This window comes from Artemia franciscana, chromosome 9 (genome assembly GCF_032884065.1).
Source record: "Artemia franciscana chromosome 9, ASM3288406v1, whole genome shotgun sequence".
NCBI lineage: Eukaryota > Metazoa > Arthropoda > Branchiopoda > Anostraca > Artemiidae > Artemia > Artemia franciscana.
Window position 1 is genome coordinate 38,518,469 of NC_088871.1, and position 22,434 is coordinate 38,540,902.

A 22,434-nucleotide genomic window follows, 5' to 3' on the forward strand; every position below is an offset into this window, starting at 1 on the left:
GAATGTTTTGATCCTAGTTTAATTAATTTTCACAATAAATATTTTGCACTAGGCTTTGTTTGAGGTTTGGGTCTCAGAACTCCTCCATGCCACTCCTTCATGCCCAATCACAGGATCTTCATATGAGGACTCTGCTATACTAACAAGCATACCCTCGTTAGACTCTGCCACTTAGAAAGAACATAATGGTCATTCCTATTTATTGAATTGTAATGAGGTATCCAAACAATGAAGTACATTCAACAAAGTTATAAAGAACAAAGCTGTTGAAGCTCCTTTCTTGATATGAAGCCATCATCATTGGTATCAATGATTTCTCCAATCATCCCTGTAGTCACTTTTACATTTTCCGTTGGGCTCTCTTGCATCTCGGCAAGCCAAATGTCTGAACGCTGTCTAAAGAAAAGAAATACGATTCAAATAAAATCAAAACAAGAAGAACAGAAGAGCTATTGGAATTGTCAGGGAAATGATATCATACCCCTGTGCATCAGTATGGCTTTAGTCATTCTGGCATTAGGCTAATATTTTGGAAGGCACGGCTCATTGAATCTCCCTTTAACAAGTTTATTTTATTAGAATACTTCAACTGTCAGCGTTACAGCAATACTGTGAATCAACAGATGCGAAATTTATTCAACTGAAGACGAATAAGTAATTTAAGATTTGACACAATAACTTTTCGATGACACGCATAGGAAGAATACCTTGTGACGGCGCTATGGACTGAGCCGTTCCTTTTAATCGGTTGTGCTTAGGTTCAAACCTGCCTGTTGCAAGGAGATTGGGTTACGCTATTATTAAAGTTGTTTTATTTTAATTCGTTTTAAAACTTTCTTCAGAGCAATTCTTGTTAGCCTGTAAGAATAAAATGTAACCTAAGACCCTTCAATATTAACTGTTTTGCTTTTTTTCCGTTTTTGGCGTTTGCTGACAGACCTATTCCAGTACAATAACCAATGAGATAAGTTTTACTGAGACAGCACATAAGACAAGATATACTAATTTTGTTTGATAAGGCATTTTAGCCATTTTTAGCAGAGACAGTTTAGCAGATTATTCTTTTATGGATTTATTTTGTAAGTTGCTAGAGAACAGGCTGGTGAAATGTTACCAACCTATTTTCGGCAATGGGCAAATGAGGCGATTTGTACTCATTGAGAATTTTGTTTCTCTGTTGCAACAGGCGAGAAAGTTATAAACAAACTATTAAAAAACCTAAAAATCACGTACCCATTTAGGTGAAACTGGTTGGTAATTTCTGATTTCTATTTATTAACCTGAAGGCTTTAGACCAAACCACATCAATTTAAATTATTCCTTGTTGTGTCAAACTTGTCAACGTTGCAGCAGAGGTACGTATACAGAAGGGAACTGTGATTTTTTATGACTGTGACTAACTGTGACCGTGACTGCAGCTACTTGTGAAGACAACTGCGACTACTTGTGTCGGTGACCCCGAATACTTGCGTTGGTGATTGTTACAGCTTGTGACTGCAATTACTTGTGTCTCCGACTGTGACAACTTGCATCTGCTACCTTTACTACTACTCTAATTGCGACTGTTATTTCTACTGCTACTGGTACTGTTACAGCTACCGCTACTAGCTACCACTACTACTACTACTGCTATCTGCTACTACCGCTATTGCTACTGCTAATATTGTGCTAAATCAAAAAGTTTTAAGTGTATCCAGGTTGTCAAGAGGGCTGATTTGCAATACCTAAGGAATAGCTAAGGCTCTTAAGTTGGAAATTCTAGGAAATGTTAAACTGCAAGACACTATGTACATCCAGGTGCTCAAAAGGGTGTATCTGCAATATCTCAGGAGCTGCTGAGAGCATTGAGTTGAAACTTTCCAAGAAAGGGGATTGGGAATTTGAACTAAAGCAAAAGGCACTATTTGCACCCAGGTTGTTAAAGGAGCGTATATGCAACATCACTGGAACAGTTAAGGGTATTCAATTGAAACTTCTAAGAGATCTTGAGGATCTACTGCGCTAAATTAAATGGCACTGTATGTAACCAGATTGTCAATTCAGTATATCTCGGGAACTGTTAAGGGTTTAAAGTTGAAACGTTCAGAGAATTCTGAGATGGATGTTGAATCTATTCAAAAGACACTGTGTGCATTGTCTTTGTCAAAATGACCTATCTGCAAAATCTATTAAACAGTTAAAACCATTAAGCTGAAACTTGCAGCAAATGTCGATTGGGATGTTAAAGCAAATCAAAAGACACATATCCAGGTTGACAAAAAGGCTGTATCCGGAAACTATTGAAATGACGAAGGGTCTTAAGTTGAAATTTTCAGGAAACTTCGAGGGGACATTTTAATAAATCAAAATACACTAATCGCATCCAGGTTGTCAAAAAGGCATGTACAAAATCTAAGAGAGGGGCTCGAGCAATAAGATGAATCTACTCAGAGATAATTAAGGTATTAAGCTCTAACTTTCTGGGAATGTTGAGAGGACTGTTGAACTTGATCATGAGACATTATATGCACCCGGGTTGTCAGAATGGCATGTTTCTACACCACGCCAAGTAGTTGTGCTACGGCTGTGACCATGCAAGTAGTTGCGGCTGCGAGAACTTACGATTGCGACTGTAACTGCTTGTGACTGCGACTATTTGTGCCTTTGACTACTTGCGACTACTTACGAAACTGGAGCTACCACCGCAACTGTAACTGCAACTACTTACGTTTGCAACTGCGACTGCTCCCGACTGCGACTACTTGCTACTTCTTATACTGCTACTCTATCTGCGACTATGACAGCTACTGCTACTTCTACTACTTCTGTTATCGTTTAACTAGGCCAGAAGAGTCTAAGTGCAAACAAGTTGTCAAATAGACTGACCTGCAATATCGTAGGAATGGCTAAGGTTATGAAGTTGAGAATTTCAGAAAATGTTCAAGTAAATGCTGAACTAAATAATAAAGCACTCCGTGAAATTCAGGTGCTCAAAGTGTTATCTGACGCTATATCAAAACTCTATATAAAGCTGACGCTATATCAAAACGATATAAGAGTTGATGCTATATCAAAATGCTATGTAGAGCTGACGCCTATATCAAAACGCTATATAGAGCTGATGCTATATCCAAACACTATATAGAGCTGCAAAGGGCATTAAGTTGAAACTTTCTGATAGTGTTAAGGCGGATGTTGATATAGATCAAAGGCACTATATATGTTGGCACTATATAGATGTTGAGCAAAGGCACTATATATATCTAGGTTGCTTAAACAGAGCATTTGCAACATCACAAGAATGGCTAAGGGTGTTCAAATGAAACTTTATGGTTATTGCGTGGGGAATGTTTCACCAGACCAAAAGACATCATATATACTTTATGCATATTTCCAATGATGGTGTCTTTAGTTTTGGATCTTAAATTATAAAATGGCTGACTCTCATGGAGAATAATGACATTAATGATAAAGTCATATATTTTTAAAACCAGCTTGAAACAAAATATTTAGACTCCTTCCCTGAGGAGAAAGTCAAAACAAGCTATAGCGACAAATCGTACATTACAAGTGAATTGAAAAAAAAAGAGTAGAATTAAAATGAATCTTCTTAAGCATAGTAAAACGCCCGTGGCTACCTCTCTTGGTAAACATATAAAAAGGAGATGTGTAAATCTTTTTTTTGGATTACAAAAAAAAATCAAGGATTTGTTTTCTACTGAGCCAAAACAAAGGTATAATAGAATAAAAAAGAATTGTGGGGAAACAAAAAATAATAGTCATTTCCATCTCCAAGAACAGTCCTTAGATACAGCCAATGATCTTGACAAATTCTTTTCTTCCATAGAACAAAGCCTCCCTCCCATCTCTATAGACAGCCCTTATAATTTGAACGCTTTCAGTTTCCCTGTTATTTCGCCCTTAAACGTGGAAACAAAATTAAGAGTGCAGCACTTGTCTGCTAGTACTTCTATCGAACTAGTTAAAGCCTTCGCTGACAGTCTTTTAAAACCTTTGTCCTTACTTTTAATTAAATTACCTCAACTGGTAAAAACCAAATACTAATTACCTCTACTTGTCGGAAATTAGGTTTTGTTACTCCCGTCAAAAAGAAAAGTAGCAGGCAAGATTTTAGGGGGTTTCCACCCCATTACGCTTACTCCTGTTTTCTCCAAACTAATTGAAAGCTTTTTAGCTGAGTGGTTGAAAGTAAAGATAATATAAATTGGTGACCTTAGGAAATTTGGAAACTTACGCTCTACATAAACCACACACTATCTTCTTCATATTTAAAAGCTTTTTAGCTGAGTGGTTGAAAGTAAAGATAATATAAATTGGTGACCTTAGGAAATTTGGAAACTTACGCTCTACATAAACCACACACTATCTTCTTCATATTTTTTGGACAAAATATGTACCCTGGAAAAACCAAATACCTGGTTTGATATTATAGCAGCAGACATAAGAAAAGCTTTTGATTTAGTCAACCACAAGACATCGATAGAAAAATGTCTCAATGAATTTCAAGTTGACCCCTTTTTAATTAGAATAATTTCATTTCTCTTCTATAAAGAAACAAAGTTGTCAAATACCTTAATGTATATTTGAATCCCCTCCTAATTTACTATAGTGTGCCCCAGAGAACCTTCTTAGGTCAAAGTTTATTTCTGTGTAGTCCAATGGATTATCCTGGATTATCGTAATAACGATATGACACTCAATCCTTACAGTCAACAATTTTAATAATTTCGTGAAAATCAGTAGTATGTTAAAGGTGGATCCGGGGCTTACACCCTTATTTGGGCACTAATATTTGTCTATATTTGGGTCATTGACCTACTGAGATGAGCATACTACAATAGAGGTATATCATTAGCGTAATCCAGCCGACATCTTATTTTCAAATACCCGTCTGAAGATGATTAACGAAAGAAAGTAAACTGCTTCATTTGATTTCAAACTGGACTAATAGAATTTATGATATAGTATTGAGCTTTACATGACAGCATCTATAGCGTAGGCTTAGCGTAACCGTTTGCATCATCATCTTCATGGGAATGAGTGATTATATTAACACTGCTTTTAGAGGGAACTTATGGTCATCCCTCTCCCAACCTCCAGGGCACCAATGCCCCTCCCCCTTTTTGTGTACTTATTTTTTTCTTTATTTTCTTGTTTAACTCTAATTTTTTTTAGTTTTATTTTATTGGAAATTTTTCAACTGTTTTTTTTTCACGTCTTAAAATGACCAGAAATATACTGAAAAAAAAATCACTTTTGATATTTTCGAAATACAAAGTGAAGATGATAATGATATATTAGTTTTGATTTTTCCTATTAGAAAAATAATGTTTATACTGACATTTTTCTTTTTTTTACTTAGTTTTTTTTTAACTTCATTTGTTAAAATGACATTATTGGACATGATACGCTAGATATGGTAAACTAGAGTCTGAAATAGGGGAATAGGTTTTACTGAATTCTGAGAGGGATGAATTTATCAAGATTCAGTCAATTAAGACATCAAGATTCATGTCTTTTTAAGACATGGTATGCTAGAGTCTGAAATAGATGAATTGTCTTTTTTTCAAGCTTCAGTCAAATTCAGACACTACTGTCAGCTCCTAAGCGGTACACTAGAGTTTGAAATAGATGAATTAGGTTTTTGCCAAAGTCTGAGAAAGACTAAATGGATTCTTTTAGAGTTAGAGACATGTGAAGTGGGGGATTCATCAAGATTCATTCAAACACGAACAATACTAGCATTTCACAAGTGGTATACTACAGTCTTAAATAGATGAATTAGATTCTTACGAGGGTCTGAGAGAGATGAATCGGATTTTTTACAGTTAGAGACATATGAAGTGGAGAATTTTTCAAAATTACGTCAGATACAGACACTACTACCAGCTCACAAGTGATGTACTAGAGTCTGAAATTGATGAATTAGGTGTTTGCCAAAAGCTGAGAGATGAATCGGATTCTGTTTAGAGTTGAAGACATATGAAGAGGGAATTTATCAAAGTTTATTACAAACAAAGACACTAATATTAGCTCCCAAGTGATATATTTGAGTCTGAAATAGGTGAATTAGGTTTTTAACACAGTTTGAGAGAGATGAATAAGATTCTTTTTGGAGTTACAGACATATGACATGGAAATTTATAAGGATTCAGTCAAACACGGACTCTAATATCAGCTCACAACTGGTGTAGTAGAGTCTGGAATAGATGGATTATGTATATACCAGAGTGTGAGAGCGATGAATCGGATTCTTTTTAGAGTTGGAGATATATGAAGTGATAATTTGCCAGAATTCATTCAGACACAGACACTACTACTAACTCAAGTGGTATAAAAGAGTCTGAAATCGATGAATTAGGTTTTTAAAAAAGTCTGAGAAAGATGAAATGGATTCTTTTTAGAGTTAGAGATATATGAAGTGGGAATTTATCAAAATTCAGTCAAACACAGATAATAATAACAGCTTTTTACCAACAAAAATTCGATTCGTGTCTCTCGGACTTTGGTAAAAACTTAATCCACCTATTTCAGACTCTAGTACACCACTTTTTAGCTGATATTAGTGTCTGTGTATCACTGAATCTTGATGATTTCCAACTTCATATGTCTTAAGCCCTAAAAAGAATCCATTTCATCCTTCACAAAGTTTGGTCAAAAACCTAGTTCATCTATTTCAGACTCTTGTATACCACTTGTGTTCTGATGGTAGTGTCTATGTCTAACTGAATCTTGATGAATTCCCACTTCATATGTCTCTAACTCTAAAAAGAATGCATTTCATTGTTTTCAATCTTTGGTAAAAACCTAATTCATCTATTTCAGACTCTAATATACCATTTGTGAGCTGATAGTAGTGTCTGTGTTTCACCAAATCTTGATAAATTCCCACTTCATATGTCTCTAACTCCAAAATGAATTCGATTCATTTCTCTCAAACTTTGGTAATAAACCTAATTCATCTATTTTGGTCTCTAGTATACCAATTATGAGCTAGTAGTAGTGCCTATGTCTGACTGAATCTTGATAAGTAAATACTTCATATGTCTCTAACTCTGAAAAGAATCCGATTCATCTCTCTTAGAATTTAGTAAAAGCCTAATTCATCTTATTTAGACTCTAGTATCCTAATAAAACGAATGAAAAACACAATAGAAAAGAATTGTTTTTGTTTGTTCGTTTCGATTTAAATAAACGAATAAAAAAAGACACACAGTGTTTTTGGTTTGATTTAACATTCCCTTCTCCCCAACATTAACTGAAAGTTAGAATTTTTTTGTTTTTAGCTGCTCCTGAGATAAAGCAGATACGTCTTTCACAAACTAGATAGAGTAACTTTCGTCTTATTTAGTTAAATATCCCCCTTAAACTGTCTTGAAAGTTTCAATTTAATACCTTTAGCCGTTCCTGAGATATTGCTAATACGCTCTTTTAGCAGCCTGGATGCACATGATGTATTTTTTTAAAATAAACATTCCCTTCAACATTCTCTGAAAGTTTCAATTTAATATCCTTAGCTGTTCCTGAGGTTGTTGCATATACTTATTTTTGACAACCTGAATGCACAAAGTGCCTCTTGAATCGGTTCAACAGCCTCCTCAGCATTCCCAACAAAAATTAATTTAAAACCAATGGCCATTCCTGAGATATTGCAGTTTTGCCTTTTTGGCGTCCAGGATGCAAGTGTAACTTTAGTTTTTGTTCTGCATATCCTTAAAGTTCCCTCAATGTTTGAACGGAATAGCGTATTCTATTCCTGAGATGCTTCAGACACGCTTTTTTGGCAACCTTGATAATCAAACTGTCTTTTGGTTTAGTTCAATCTTCCCCTTAACACTCCCTGAAAATTTTCTCTTAAACGTTGTAATTAATTTTAATTATAGTGAAAATGATGTTTATCAACGGATACCCTTATCCGTGGAAATGATGACTATGAATAATCTTTTACATTCAAACCACCCACCCTCCTAATAATTGTTCGAGGGGTACATTTCCAATGGCTGCAAGACAAGGTAAAGGTTTAAGGGGTGCCCTCCTTCACATTTAAGAGAGCCATGGAACGAACAGCTCGTAGCAACAAACGTTCTTGTGCTCACCAACGTTCCATTTATGTAGACACTGATTTATCCAAACAAACTGTGTAGTATACATTTTTCATAGGATAACCTCTTGGCTGCACTTAGTTTTTCATTGTTAGATATTTTTTTACAATGACATGTAAATCTATAAATATGGAAGTCAAATCCATGAAATAGTCTTCACTGGAATAAATTTGAAAACGTACGTTTTCTGAGAGCGGGGGTTGCGGAAAAAATTGCTGATAGTAACCATGTTTTATACTCACGTTGACATTTTCCGCACTGAAAAGATTTAGAGATGAGTTGACTGAAGGATGAGATGCTTTACGTGGTAGACTTGCCAGATCTAGGAAAAGAAATCCTTTCTCGATCTAACAATTTTTACTTTTGGTTTGTTCTTCTTCTTTGACAGAAGCAATGTTTTACGCTTCCGATCTGAGTTGAGACTGAAGTGTGATGTGGTGTTTCTTGTCCCTTTTAAACTTTTTTCACTTTGCCGTGAATTCAATAGCTCGCCGAGGGATCGTTCGCCAGACCTGAGATTTTGTAAAACACTTTTTCTAGAATCCATGCCAGAGTGTAGTTCCCAGAGAGCCTCAATTCTGTACTTTAAAGGATGCAAAATCCGCAGCAACCGGTCCAATATATTTCTGAGCAAGGGGTAGTGCAGGACGAAACATCTTAGCAAACCAATTGCTGAGACCGTAATTTCACACTGATGAAAGACCTCTGTAATAGTCCATTCCATGATCCAATTGTCTTCATCCAAGAGTAGCAACATAGCAATCAATATCAGGAAAAACAAAGTTTCTTTTATTAGCCATTTGACTTAATGGATGGAAAATGACATTTAATCACTGCAAAACCTTTTGTTATTGCTAGAGGATCGTCCAATTCACTTATTGATGTTAACTGACAGAGCTCCAAACACGAAATGTTAACTGGAATATATTGAAGGTGCTTTGTATTATAATGGTGAATGCGTTCATGAGTGGTTTTTTGTTCAAGAATACGTAGAAGGGCGTATTGGTATTGCCAACTCTTGATGTCTCGACAAAGGATGCAAAGAGAAAAATAAAGTTGTCAAATGAGAAGCCGGGTGCATAGTCAGCATAGATAACATGATCCTTGCCACTGAAGTTTTTGCTTTAATATTACGATCTTTAAAACCAAAAACCTCACGCAAATTCTCATTAAGGCAAATCCTTTGATTCTCAAATGAATTGGTAATGAAAATTATCCTCTGTTCTGTTGAATAGTTGAATTTGAAGCCACCCTTTTTTCGACTCTTGCGGGGTATGATGGCAAGGGGTAATCATCGGATTCAAGATTTGCCACCAAAGCCTCACTGGAGAAGTCAAAGGGTCTAACTTTTATATCATATGTACGTTCCTTTTTCGGGATATCGTATGTATTTTTAATAATACAATCAACAAGAGCAACTTTAAACCTTCCCTCGAATTTGATTGGGAGAGTTTTGTCCAAAAAGCACTTGTTTTATTCAAGTCATCATAGAGGGTTTTAGAGACAGTGGATATGAATGTCATATAGAAATCCTTAGTTAGGAATCATTATAGAGGGTTTTAGAGACAGTTGGTATGAATGTCAAATAGAAATCCTTAGTCACTGCGAACGTCTTCAGTGGCAATCAAAGAATCAAAATCAGAGTTGTATTCTAGCAAGCAAACAAGGAAGCTTCTCTTACCCTTGCGGTTCCGAGTCATTTAACATCTTCAATTTGATATATGCCATTGACTTTTATTTTTTGTAATTCATACTCGTAAAAAACCCCAAGAATTTCATAATAGTTCGTATCACGTAGACGATACGTTATAGATTTAGCGTCCTAGACTTTTGACATTTTAAAATGTTCAGTTTAACACAAATTATTCCCCTTTTCGAAAATGTTAGTGGCTCGATTGATTCCAACTCTATCACCAACATTAAATTTCCCCTTCTTCACAAGCTTTTCATGGGAATATTGTTGAAGGAAAATTTCGAGTGTTTTGTTGCTATGATGAACTTCAAGAAGACTAAGATTGGACAGGCATCAATGAGGATGTTGAATGTAAATCAACATGATTTTATATAAATCTTGAATTGAAGCAATGGTATTTTTCAGTGTACATATTGTACATATTCACAATATATATTGTTCATATATACATGTGTGTACATATACACATATCTCGAGATTAAAAGTCGAATTGTTCTTATCAATTGTTCAGCCAATGCTGCTTTTATCGGGCTATGACTGTGGTAGAATATTGCATTATATTTCAGTAAAGCCTTTTTTACATGTGGATTAACAAATTCACTTCCACTATCTGTTTTAATTTCTTTTTAAAAATCTTGTTCAAAGGTAGATTAAAGTGCTTTTGGCAACTTCATCGCCTCTATTTGAACGCAGTGGAATGGTGTATGCATAGTGACTTAATACACTGATTGCAAGTAAAGTATACTTGTACGGGTTATTGTGACGTCTTTGAATCTCCTCTAGAGTCAAAAGATCTCTTTGCAATATATGCAATAGAAAAACGGTTTTAGTATTTCGATAACAACTTCCACGAACCCTATGATTTCGATGAAGAGTGTAACTGGGTTTGTTCTGTTGATACTCTGTCGCCAACTTCTTTTCAACTCCAGCGAGTCGAGCAAGTTTGTTTAAGGAACTTAAACTTCCCGCTTCGCCAGTATTTTCATAAACATGTTTCAAAACTTGAGTCATTTTGAACGTAAGTGCAGTGTGGAGTGACCGCTACCCTTTTGCATAATAAATGTATTGGAAAGACGCTTTCGTTTAATACCCTCTAAATAATCACCCCCACTTGGTGTGCTTTTCGATAATGATATTTCTTTTTTATATTTTTCCATATTCCCTTAATCGATTTAAAATGTGTTTATTCTCAATAAGACTTTTTGGAAAGTTTGGTGAATTTAAAAATCTATACAAATGACTATCAAATGATATTTTACACAGCCATTTCGTTTCAGCAAACAAGGAATTTTTGTCCACCATTTTCTATAGGCAGAATCGTTAGAAAGACTAAACGTCTATTGATTTTCCTAGGAACAAAGGCTTATTACTAAACATAGGGTGTACCGCTGTTTCCAGGTAACAGAAGCGTCACCTATTTGAATATTTTGGCCCTATATCTAAGGGTCGTTTTCAGCAAAGAAAATAATAAACAATTACACACTTACAATAAAAGTTCTTGGTTAAAAATCTATTTTTTAAAATAGCCTATGCATTTTACAAGCTAAAAAGGTTCATTCATTTCACTAACTGTATTTATTAAAAACTGGAATAATTTCTTATTGTGATGTTTGCCTTCTCTGCAGCTAATCTTGTAGTTCTTTTGGGATTGGGCTTGTTTTTATTCGTCCCTATTTTTGTTTTATTTTGAATTAGATTATTTTCTATAATTAATTGTGAGTACATAGGGTTGAGTGTGTATTCACCCAAGTCTCTATTTAGGGAAGTATTATTATTTAAGTTTCGTTGGATTTTGATTGCCTCGCGGGCAGTTTGTTGATTCCTAGGTCATTGCTAATTAGAATTGTTTCGTCAAATAGACTATAATGGTTTGGATTTTCAAAAATATGATTGCTTAAAGCTGAATCGAAAGATATGGAGCTGTTTTTAGATTTTAGTACTTTTTCAATACTTTTTTTGAGTTGCTGTAATCTTGTTTCGAAATTTTGGTTGGTTCGACCAGTGTAATATTTTGCACAACTACGTGGTGTTTGATACACCCTTCTTAGACGAGTAACTGGGGTTTTATCCTTACCAGAATTGAGAAGATTCATTATACTTAAATTACTTGTGAAGATAAAACGTAAATTATTTTTTAAACAAACTTTTTTCACTTTTGAAGTAATTTTCGGAATATAAGATAGGTAAATCGTGCTTGTGGGTTTATTCGAATCGTTTACTGGTGTGGGATTTAAGGCTTTAGAAGAATGCATCTTTAATCTTTGAGCAATAAAAGTATTTATGAGAGAAGTTGGGTACCCGTTGCAAAAAAGTATGTCTGTAATAAAATTTAATTCTTTTTTAGCTGTGTGTGTAAACGGTGAAAATATTGACTGATGAACAATTAGGATCATGTCCTTACTTGAGGGGGGGGCTGAAGGTGTTTACTTGGCCCTCGTATGTTTTTAGCCATAAAGATCAAAGAAAACAGGATTTGGTGGGCCCTGAAGTTTTTTTCCTAGCCCTTATAGGTTTTTAATAAAACCACTCTTTATGATGTAACATAAATCCTGAAATGCTGAAATTTGGCGAGCTCCTGAAGGTTTTAAAGAATCAGAGAAATTATTATGTAAGAACCAAGCCCTATGATGTAACATCCAAAGAAATCCTGATTTGACGGGGCCATGAAGGTTTTTAAAACGCTCTTTTAGGTAACATTTGCATAATTAAATATTCCCTAGTTCATAACAGTCAAAAGTAAACATTCCTCATTACGTAGGTGTACCATACCATTACAGGCGCAGTATGGTATAGCTTAAGACCCAGGTGTGCGTAATAACGGCTTGAGGGACAGGTAGCCTCCTTTTTACACCCGCTATGGCTGCTTTCAAACAGATTGAGGCATCACTACTAAAATTCTTTGGAAATGTTATATTACTGGCTTTGTTTTTGCGTAAATGTGCATAGTATAACTTATTTTGCTGAACCGTACTAAAAATTAGAGTTTCAAAAATTCAGCCACTTAATAGGAAGTAAATTAGGCAAGGCCTTAAGGCAAAGACAAAGTTTTTGCCTAATATGGAGTAAAGAATTTGAAGTTGATTAACCTGCTCTTAGAAGTTATAAAAGAAGGTATTTTTGAATTTTATAATGTTTTCTTCTGGAGCAGCCAGCCACTACAACAGAACCAAGAAATCCTTTTACATATAAAATGGGGTATTTTTAATATTTTGGAAAACATAAGCCAAAAATTACCAATATTAGCAAAATTCAATCAATGCTCACCATCAGACTTTCACGTAGCCAAAAGCCACAGTATAAATATTAAACAGTAGTGAAAATTTGGTTCAGAAATGGGACACATCACAGCGTTCGGAAAGGGAAGCTACTAAGGGCGTTCACCCCTCCCCTTATAGCTACCTAATAGGAGTTAAAACTTTAGCTACCTGTGTTCAATTTCATTTGGAGTGCTGTCACTTCTCTTCCCAAAGCCTCTTGCTGTAGCTAGTCCAAGCGTCTTGAAACCACCTCTTCTTAGCCTTAATTCACCTGTTCGCTCAGAATTAATCTGTTCAGAAAATATTAGAACAATGGTAATCAGTAATGCCATTAAAACGATTCTGGAAGTACCATTTATCATCTAGAAATAAATTTTGTGAATTAGATTTTCAACAGCAAGACGAGAATTTAATGGGAAAACAGTAATTAACTAAGCTGTGAAAAAAACCTCTGGTGTCTTAGAACAGAAGAAATTTTGTTTTTATATATATATATATATATATATATATATATATATATATATATATATATATATATATATATATATATATATATATATATATATATATATATATATATATATATATATATATATATATATATATATATATATATATATATATATATATATATACATATATATATATATATATATATATATATATATATATATATATATATATATATATATATATATATATATATATATATATATATATATACATATATATATATGTGTGTGTGTATATAAATATATATATATATATATATATATATATATATATATATATATATATATATATATATATATATATATATATATATTATATACACACACACATATATATATATATGTATATATATATATATATATATATATATATATATATATATATATATATATATAGTACCAGGAAACCGGCGGCCTTACTGCCGGGCCCCAGCACTCGGCAAAGTCGTATAAACTTCAGATGGAGCTCATTTGATTTAAAATTGGGAGTTATAGTGCCCTTTTAAAAGTCAAAGTAATTTGAAAGTAACCACCCCCTCCCCCTCCACACTCACCATTTCCCTTAACATCTCTAATCAAAATTTGGAGATCAGCGTAGTTGAAGAGTCCGACACTATGTCTGTGAGGAATACCACCCCCTATAAAACACAATAAAACACAAGATCGTCGTGTTTTCCCGAGATGCATCAAATAAATATTTTGAGACTTGTATTCTATTCAAAATAGTCCAAATATCATATAACAAGGCTTTTGAGATTGATACAAACCACCAGATCTTAAGAGCGAGGTTTGTAATTTATTCCCCTTGGGTATTTAAGGTTCTTATGGAAAGGATGGTTGCATAAACTTTAGAGGCGGGTCATTTGGTTGAAATTTAAAGTTCTAGTTCCTTTTATAGAGTCAACAGTGATGGAGCTCAACTAACCCCCCTCCAACTACCCCTGTGTTCACCAAATGTATCTGATTGAAATTGTGTAATGACGATTTTGTTTGAAATACTCGAAAGAACATATAACAATGCCTCGAAGGTAGGAACAACCCCATAGAGCCCTGGAGCAAGGGCTTTAAGTTACGCCCTGGGGGCATATAAGGTTCTTATGGAATAGGTGGTCGCATTAAATTCAGATGGATCTCATTTGATTTCAAATTGGAAGTTATAGTTCCCTTTTTAAGAGTCAACGTGATTTGAGAGACCCCCCCCCCCCACGCCCATCATTTTCCATAACCATCATCCGAACAAAGTTTTGGGACATCAATTTTTCATGATTGTTTAAAAGCTCAGTAATATTGTGTTTGGGGAAGTCAACCTCCCACCTCCCCCGCGGCCTCCGGCCAGGGCCTGCAAGTTATGAATTTTTTTATTGTTTACATATAGTTTATGTTATTGAGAAGAGGTATGTATGTTTGACTTCTACTTTCCCAAAATACGAAGGGCATTAAGATGAACCTTTGACGGAATGTTTAGGGGAGTTTTAAACTAAATCTTAACATGTTATGTGTGTATGGGTTGTCAAAAGGGTGTCCCTCAGAAATGACTGAGTATATCAATTTGTAATTTTCAGGAAATGATAAGGGAGATGATCAATTGACCAAAAAGGCAATATTTGCACGCTACTACTACTACAGCTACTGCTGCTTCTACTGCTACCACAAGTACTATTACTACTACCACTACTATCACTAAAACTAATACTACTGTAGCGAGTGCTACTAAGGCTGAGGAGATTGAACAAAATATCTGAGAAAATGTAGAGGGGAAATTTGAACTTAATCAAAACAAACTATGTGTATACTGATTGCTGGTACAGGCGTATAGCAATATTTTTGGAAAGGTTTATCATACCAAAAGGAAACTTCAGGGGCATAATGAGTGGGATGTTCGGTAGACCAAAAGGCAAAATGTACCTGTTACTACTGCTATTAATGCTGCTGCTACTACTGTTGCTACTACTGCTACTAAACTACTCCAACTACTACTTCAATTGCAACAGCTTATCAAGGCGAAAGAGCGTCAAAAGCGAACATCAACAATGTTTTTGGAACGGCTTAACGTGTCAAGGTGAAACTTCCAAGACATCATGAAGGCGAAGTTCAACTGACCAAAGGGCAATATGCATACGCTACTACCGCTAATAATACTACTGCTACGACTTCTGCTAATACTACACTAACGCTATAACAACTATTACTACCACCGAAACTGAAACTACTGTGATAATAGTACTATTAAGGCTCAATCTATGCAGGTAAAATTTGAGAGAATATTAATGGCAAATTCGAACTAACAAAATAGACTATGTGCATTTAGATTGTCAAAATAGCGTATATTAAAATTTGGTTTGTGTATTAAGTTGGAACTCTCAGAGAATATTTAAAGGGGATGATCAATTTACCAAAAGACAGCATGTGCACACTATTAATAATACTACTGCTACTGCAACAATTTACTTGTTCCACTACTACTATTACTATTGTTGCAATTACTACTTCTTTTGCCAATACTTCTAAGGTTAAGGGCATTAAGGTTAAAAAAATGTTTTCACTTTTATAACTTTAATAAATCAAATATTATTAACATAGCATTTTTTCAGTAAAGTGTAAATTATGTTCTTGCCTTAGGAAGGTGTTGGGGTTTTGAGCCCTACTCATGTTCAATTTCTGCTTGTTTTTACTCGGTTATTTATAGTAATTTCTGTTCGTTTTGTGTTTCATTTATTTATCGATGCTGACTTGTGGTAGTTTTACGCTTGGTAGATTATTTGATTTAATTTTTACTCGTTTTCGGTTTAATAGAATTCTCTACTTTTCTTTGAAAAACTTATGTTGTAGAAAACATTTTAGTAAAACTGTAAACGAGCTACAGTTCTTCTATTCCAAAATAAACCTGCTTGACTCCTTGAGATTTCCAAGTAAAACAAAATGAAGCAGAAAATTGAGGTGAATCTTTTACTCTCAATAGGGTTCTTTTGTTTAATCTCAGTAGGAAGTAAGGTGGAAATGGGTCTCCCTTGATTTGGAATAGATGGTTTCCTGTTTTCAACCCTTTCTTCTACACGAAATCGAAGCTCCTCCACTCTCAAATCGAGATGATTCGCACTTTTTTTCTATTTTAATAAGTCAAATTTATCAGTTGAGATACGGGCTAACGTAAAAGGATCATTCTGTTGCCAAGCAGCTGGGACGGTAGGTTTCAAGATTTAAGATATAAGCAGGATTGTATAATTGTTAGTTTAATTTTTAGAGCCCAAAATTAGAAAATCATTGGGAAAGCCTTTTAATTAGCTTTCATTAACATTCAATCGGACTAAAAAGTGAAATTTTGTTTGAAATTCTTTCACGTGGTTAGTCAATGTAGAGAATATTCAAGAAATAGAAGTTTATAAAAATACACGTTCCTTAGAAGGATAAGTTTGACCACAATCTTAATAACTAAGGAATGCTGAAAATAAGTAATGAAATGTAGATTGACGGTTTAATATATGTATATTGATATTTATTGCTGAAAGTCTCAGCAATTCTGGATATATTAACGTTAAAAAAAGAGGAAAATTTTAAAATATATTTTGTTTTCAGTAAGGCGCAAATGGCGTTCTGGCATGGTCCAACAGAGGACAGAGTCAAGCCCATAGGTAGTAAACAAATTAACACGGCGAATAGCAGAAAAAAATTGTATGGTTATTGGGAGAATTATTTGAGGGAAGTAGGACGAATTATGCAAAAAAAAAACAATTAGAGTAAAAAAAAGTCAAAACCGATTAAAAGACTTGAAAATAATAATACCCATGGTCATGCGTCGCACGCGGCTAATTTTAGGCTACAAGCTGATATTTTTGTGGCTTAGCATATCACTTTGGTCCTGAATCCAAAACGCTGTTCGAGAATCAAAACTAAATAAATTATAACAAATAATATAACTAAATAAAGCTAAATAAAACTAACAAAACTAGATAAAAACAAGTTGTATTATATTTTTTACCGGCTAATTTGGAGGAGAGATATCAAGGGGTTCACGAATCGGTGTCACATGAAGAAATTGCCCAACACCTTTTGCATTAGTGAAGCTTAAAAGTTACCAAAAGATACTTACCAAAGCTTCAAAAAGATGCTTTTTGTGTGCGTGTGTGGGTATATTTGGTTGAAATAATAATTAATTCAAAAGTTGGTCATGTGTATTAAAATTGTCGAACTTTGATTTTAAATAGAAATTTTTCGGTGAAAATAATTCAAAGATGCTAACTTTTAAATCGTCGTTTCGAAAATTTTTAAATCTGTATTTTTAGACGTAATAAGTTAATTGTTTTTCAAAGTTCTATACTGATTCATTTATAAATTAAACAAAAAAACACAATTTTTTTTTAATGAAAGTAAGGAGCGACATAAAACTTAAAACGAACAGAAATTACTCCGTATATGAAAGGGGCTTTTCCTCCTCAACACCCAGCTCTTTACGCTAAAGTTTGACTCTTTCTTTTAACTCTATATTTTAAAACAGTAAAAAGCTTTAGCGTAAAGAGCGGGGCGTTAAGGAGGAAAAGCCCCTTTCATATACGGTGTAGTTTCTGTTTGTTTTAAATTTTAATGTCGCTCCTTACTTTCATTTTTTAAAAAAACTTTTTTTTGTTTAATTTCTGGATGTTTTTGAATTAATACATTTTTTGATCTTGGCTCTCGGCGCATAAATAATTAAAACAAAATTTGGATATTAATTTTTTTGGGCTAAATGGCTTTTTCATAGTTTTAATCGGAAGATTCTGAAAAAAAGGAGCGAGAGAGGAGGCCTAGTTGCCCTCCAATTTTTTGATTACTTAAAAAGGCAACTATAACTTTTAATTTTTTACGAACGTTTTCATAAGTAAAAAATATACGTAAATTACGAATTAACTTACGTAGCGAACTTCTATATTCGTATGTTTTTATTGCGTAAATGAGGGGGCTCACCCCTCGTCGATACTTCGCTCTTTACAGTAAAGCTTAAATTTTATCCCAATTCCTTAAGAATGACCCCTGAATGACAAAGGCCGTAGAATAAATAGTTGAAATTAGTAAAAATACTTAGCGTAAAGAGCAAGGTATTAAGAGGAGGTAAACCCCTCATATGCGTAATAATTTCTGTTTGTTCTAAGTTTTAATGCTGCTCCTCACTTTCAGTAGAAGAAACTGTTCATATTTATTTTTTCATTGTTCTTTTTAAATAATGCTAGAAAATCCTGCGCCCCCTCCATTGAAAGTCTCTTCCCCCATAAGAGGTTCCTCCATGGAAAGATCCTCCGACTTAACCCCCCTCAAATTCTCCCCCAAACCAAAAAAAAATATCCCTGAAAACGTCTGTACACTTCCCAGTAACCATTACTATATGTAAACACAGGTCAAAGCTTGTAACTTACATCCCCTCCCACGGGGACTGCGGGGGAATAAGTCGTCCTCAAAGACATAGTTATTAGGTTTTTCGACTATGGTGAATAAAATGGCTATCTCAGAATTTTGATCCGGTGACTTTGGGGAAAAAAGGAGCGTGGGACGGGGCCTAGGTGCCCTCCAATTTTTTGGTCACTTAAAAAGGGCACTAGAACTTTCAATTTCCGTTAGAGTGAACCCTTTTGCGACATTCTAGGACCACTGAGTCGATACGATCACCCCTGGGGGGGAAACAAATAAACACGCATCCGTGATTCGTCTTCTGGCAAAAAATGCGAGATTCCACATTTTTGTAGATAAGGGCTTGAAACATCTTCAATACGGTTTTCTGATACGCTGAATCTGATGGTGTGATTGTAGTTAAGATCGTATGACTTTTAGGGGGTATTTCCACCTATTTTCAAAATGAGGCAAATTTTCTCAGGCTCGTAACTTTTGACGGGTAAGACTAATCTTGATGAAACTTATATATTTAAAATCAGCATTAAAATGCAGATCCATTTTTTAGAGTTTCAGTTGATCCATTTTCCATTTTTTAGAGTTTTGGTTACTATTGAGCCGGGTCGTTCCTTACTACAGTTTCTTACCACGAACTGTTTGAAACCATATAAGAAATCACGTTTCTCCGTTATGGAAAAATTGTCAAGGAAGGTACTCAAGTCTTAAATTCAACTTTAATTAGTTTAGGGTGTTATGTTAAATACACTCTAAAAATTAAAAACTTAAATATACCTTAAAGTTGCAGAAATAAAACTTATTTTTTGTCCACGGTATTCCACGAAAATGTGTTTACTGGACTGTAAGTTAGCTTCTCCTTCAATAGAATATGCAAAAAGGATTTGTCGCCTCTCTTCTGTTGAAGATTGGGGTAAGGACAAAAGTAGAAACTCTAATGTTATTTACTATGGTATATAATTTATAAAAATTGGAGTATATGTAATGTAACGTATATGTAATCGTAACATATACACATAATTCATTGTTTAATTCAATGGAACAACTAATCAAATATTTCAAAGTAAGATAGTAAAAATCAGACAAATTTTTCTGGTTACAACAAGTCTTGTGTTAAAGTAAGAACACAGAAAAAGAACACGCTTTAGAAAAGAAATTAGTGTTTAATAGACTTAAATGAGTTCTCTAATAAGATTTATAATATTTTCTTTAAGTATTAATTTTGTTTATGGTTATGGAAGTTTCACGGTCGCATAACATATAATGACAAATTGCAATAATTATCAAAGCCCTTTTCGCATTAGCAATGACCTTCTAATTAGAAACTTCCTGTGGCAACTCAGTAGAAGTTTTGTTACAAAACATTCATTTATTTGAGAGGGAAATAATCAAAAAGACTTCTGTCCTGTCAAGTCCAGGCTGAGCTGCCAGATTTCCAAATTTCGTATCTTTTAAAAGGGGACTTTTGGCCATCGACAGTTAATGCACATTAGGTGGGAAGCACATTAAGGGAATAATTTCAAGCTTTCACCCTTAAGAATTAACAGACGGTGGGAAATAACGGTATGAAGTGCTTTGTGGACTTAAGAAGTTAAAAAATGAGCAACTAGTAGCATCTCAGACTTTGTCAATTGGCGCTTAGGTGTCACATATAATGGATTATTCGCAAACGGATGAAATGTGTACATGTTTCATGAGGTTTTCTTACGGTCAAACTGCAGTGTTACCGTCAGTTTTATCATTACCGACTTTTAAAGCCCTACACTTTAATTCTGATGTAAATTGAAGCTATTGTAGGCTTTTGATCAGGTTTTCCGGATTTGGGACCAGTAGGTGCGTATTATTCTTTCAGGCGTCTCTCTAGTGCCACGAATGGGGAATACAGGAAAGTTTGTGATTTTGGCATTAAGATGTTTTAGATACCAAATTCATAAGCTCTATAGGTCAATAGGCGCCCGTCTCAGAATATGGAAATCCTATGATACTTCCAGAGTTTGTTAGACCCGTAATATATCTTTTTTGAATTCTCATAGACATGAAGTCACGCCCCTCCCACCCCAGAAATGTCGACCTATACCCCTAGAGCGAATTCCTGCGCATGTACGCATGTATTGGTCTGGTGTGAGGAGGAGGGGTCAGAATTTGTTTTTTTTTTCTTGTTTTTGCTTCTTAGTATGAGAATGTACCATCTGTTAGAATGGAATTAGTGAGGTTAGAGTGTGCAAATTATTTGTCACGGAATGCCCCAAATATTATTGTTTCATTTCGGTATTAATTTTTTTTCTGTTATTTCTGTATGAATAAATCAATAGGCATCCAAATACTTTGAAACTATAGGCCTAATGACCGAAATAGTTTGAGTTTATATGCTTATATTTCCTAACGTCTGATTTGTGTATGGAATTATAGACATAGGAAAGACTAAACAGTACACACATTTTGAGTTTAAGGAATTAGCAGTGAATTGACTAACCGTGTGAACGCTTAAGAAATCCAGAAGTTAACTAGTGGTTAGGAATCAACTGTACCGTTTTCCATCCTTTTTAGTTATAAGATCCCATCGAAAGTATTCCAACTTTTATCCCTCTGCACGCAGCCGCTTATGAAAAGGCGGTGACACCTTCTGAAAGATCAAATTAAAAGACAGCTGTAAGGTGAGATGAAAAGCAAGCTCGGAATAGGCCGAGGGAATAAGTTAGGTGGCATCACTTAATGTCTTTCTTATGGCATTTGAGAAGGTCAAACCATTTAAATACAATTATAGTTTCAATACAAGAGGGTAGAGGGCTGGTTAGATATTTTATTTTTTGGTGGGAAGAGACTGGTACATCAGATACTCTATCGTCATACCCAAATATCAGTGCTGTGTGAATTTAGTGCAAAAGCTCTAAATGGGCACCTGGAGTAATCTGGGGGACAAACATGGGAACCGTCGAATGATTTACCCCCTACAACGCATTGCTCTCCTGGCTGAAGGTAAAGAATCAGGAGATCAGTAGCTGTGCTACACAGACCGTTGGTCAGCATGCGAAAAAGTTTAAATATTTGTTATCAAACAGTTCGTGGTAACGAACTGTAGTAAGGAGCGATCCGGCTCAATAGTAACCAAAACTCTAAAAAATTGAATTTTGATATCAATAGCTACATCAAAAGAATCGCATTTTAATGCTGATTTTAAATATATAAGTTTCATCAAGTTTAGTCTTACCCATCAAAAGTTACGAGCCTGGGAAAATTTGCCTTATTTAGGAAAATAGGGGAAAACACCCCCTAAAAGTCGTAGGATCTTAACGAAAATGACACCATCAGATTCAGCGTATTGGAGAACCCTACTGTAGAAGTTTCAAGCTCCTATCTACAAAAATGTGGAATTTTGCATTTTTTGCCAGAAGACAAATCACGGGTGCGTGTTTATTTGTTTGTTTTTTTTGTTTTTTTTTTTCCCAGGGGTCATCGTATCGACCAAGTGGTCCTAGAATGTCGCAAGAGGGCTCATTCTA

General features: G+C 34.6%; 2 protein-coding genes across 2 annotated transcripts in view; one reads left to right on the plus strand and one right to left on the minus strand.

The window, feature by feature from the left end:
* LOC136031390 (protein bric-a-brac 1-like) overlaps positions 1–22,434 on the plus strand; it is a 120,738-nt gene that overhangs the window by 9,805 nt on the left and 88,499 nt on the right. The window lies entirely within an intron of this gene.
* LOC136031391 (uncharacterized) lies at positions 165–21,515 on the minus strand. The gene is made up of 3 exons (XM_065710926.1): positions 21,408–21,515; positions 13,221–13,414; positions 165–396 (listed from the first exon to the last, which is right to left on the minus strand). The coding sequence occupies exons 2-3, from the start codon at positions 13,412–13,414 to the stop codon at positions 249–251; spliced, it is 342 nt and encodes a 113-aa protein (XP_065566998.1). The 5' UTR covers positions 21,408–21,515; the 3' UTR covers positions 165–248.

Coding starts and splice junctions, on each gene's coding strand:
- LOC136031391 (XM_065710926.1), bottom strand. CDS start 13,414: ATGATAAATGGTACTTCCAGAATCGTTTTAATGGCATTACTGATTACC. Junction 397..13,220: donor CCAAATGAAATTGAACACAG/GTAGCTAAAGTT, acceptor TCTTTTCTTTAG/ACAGCGTTCAGACATTTGGC.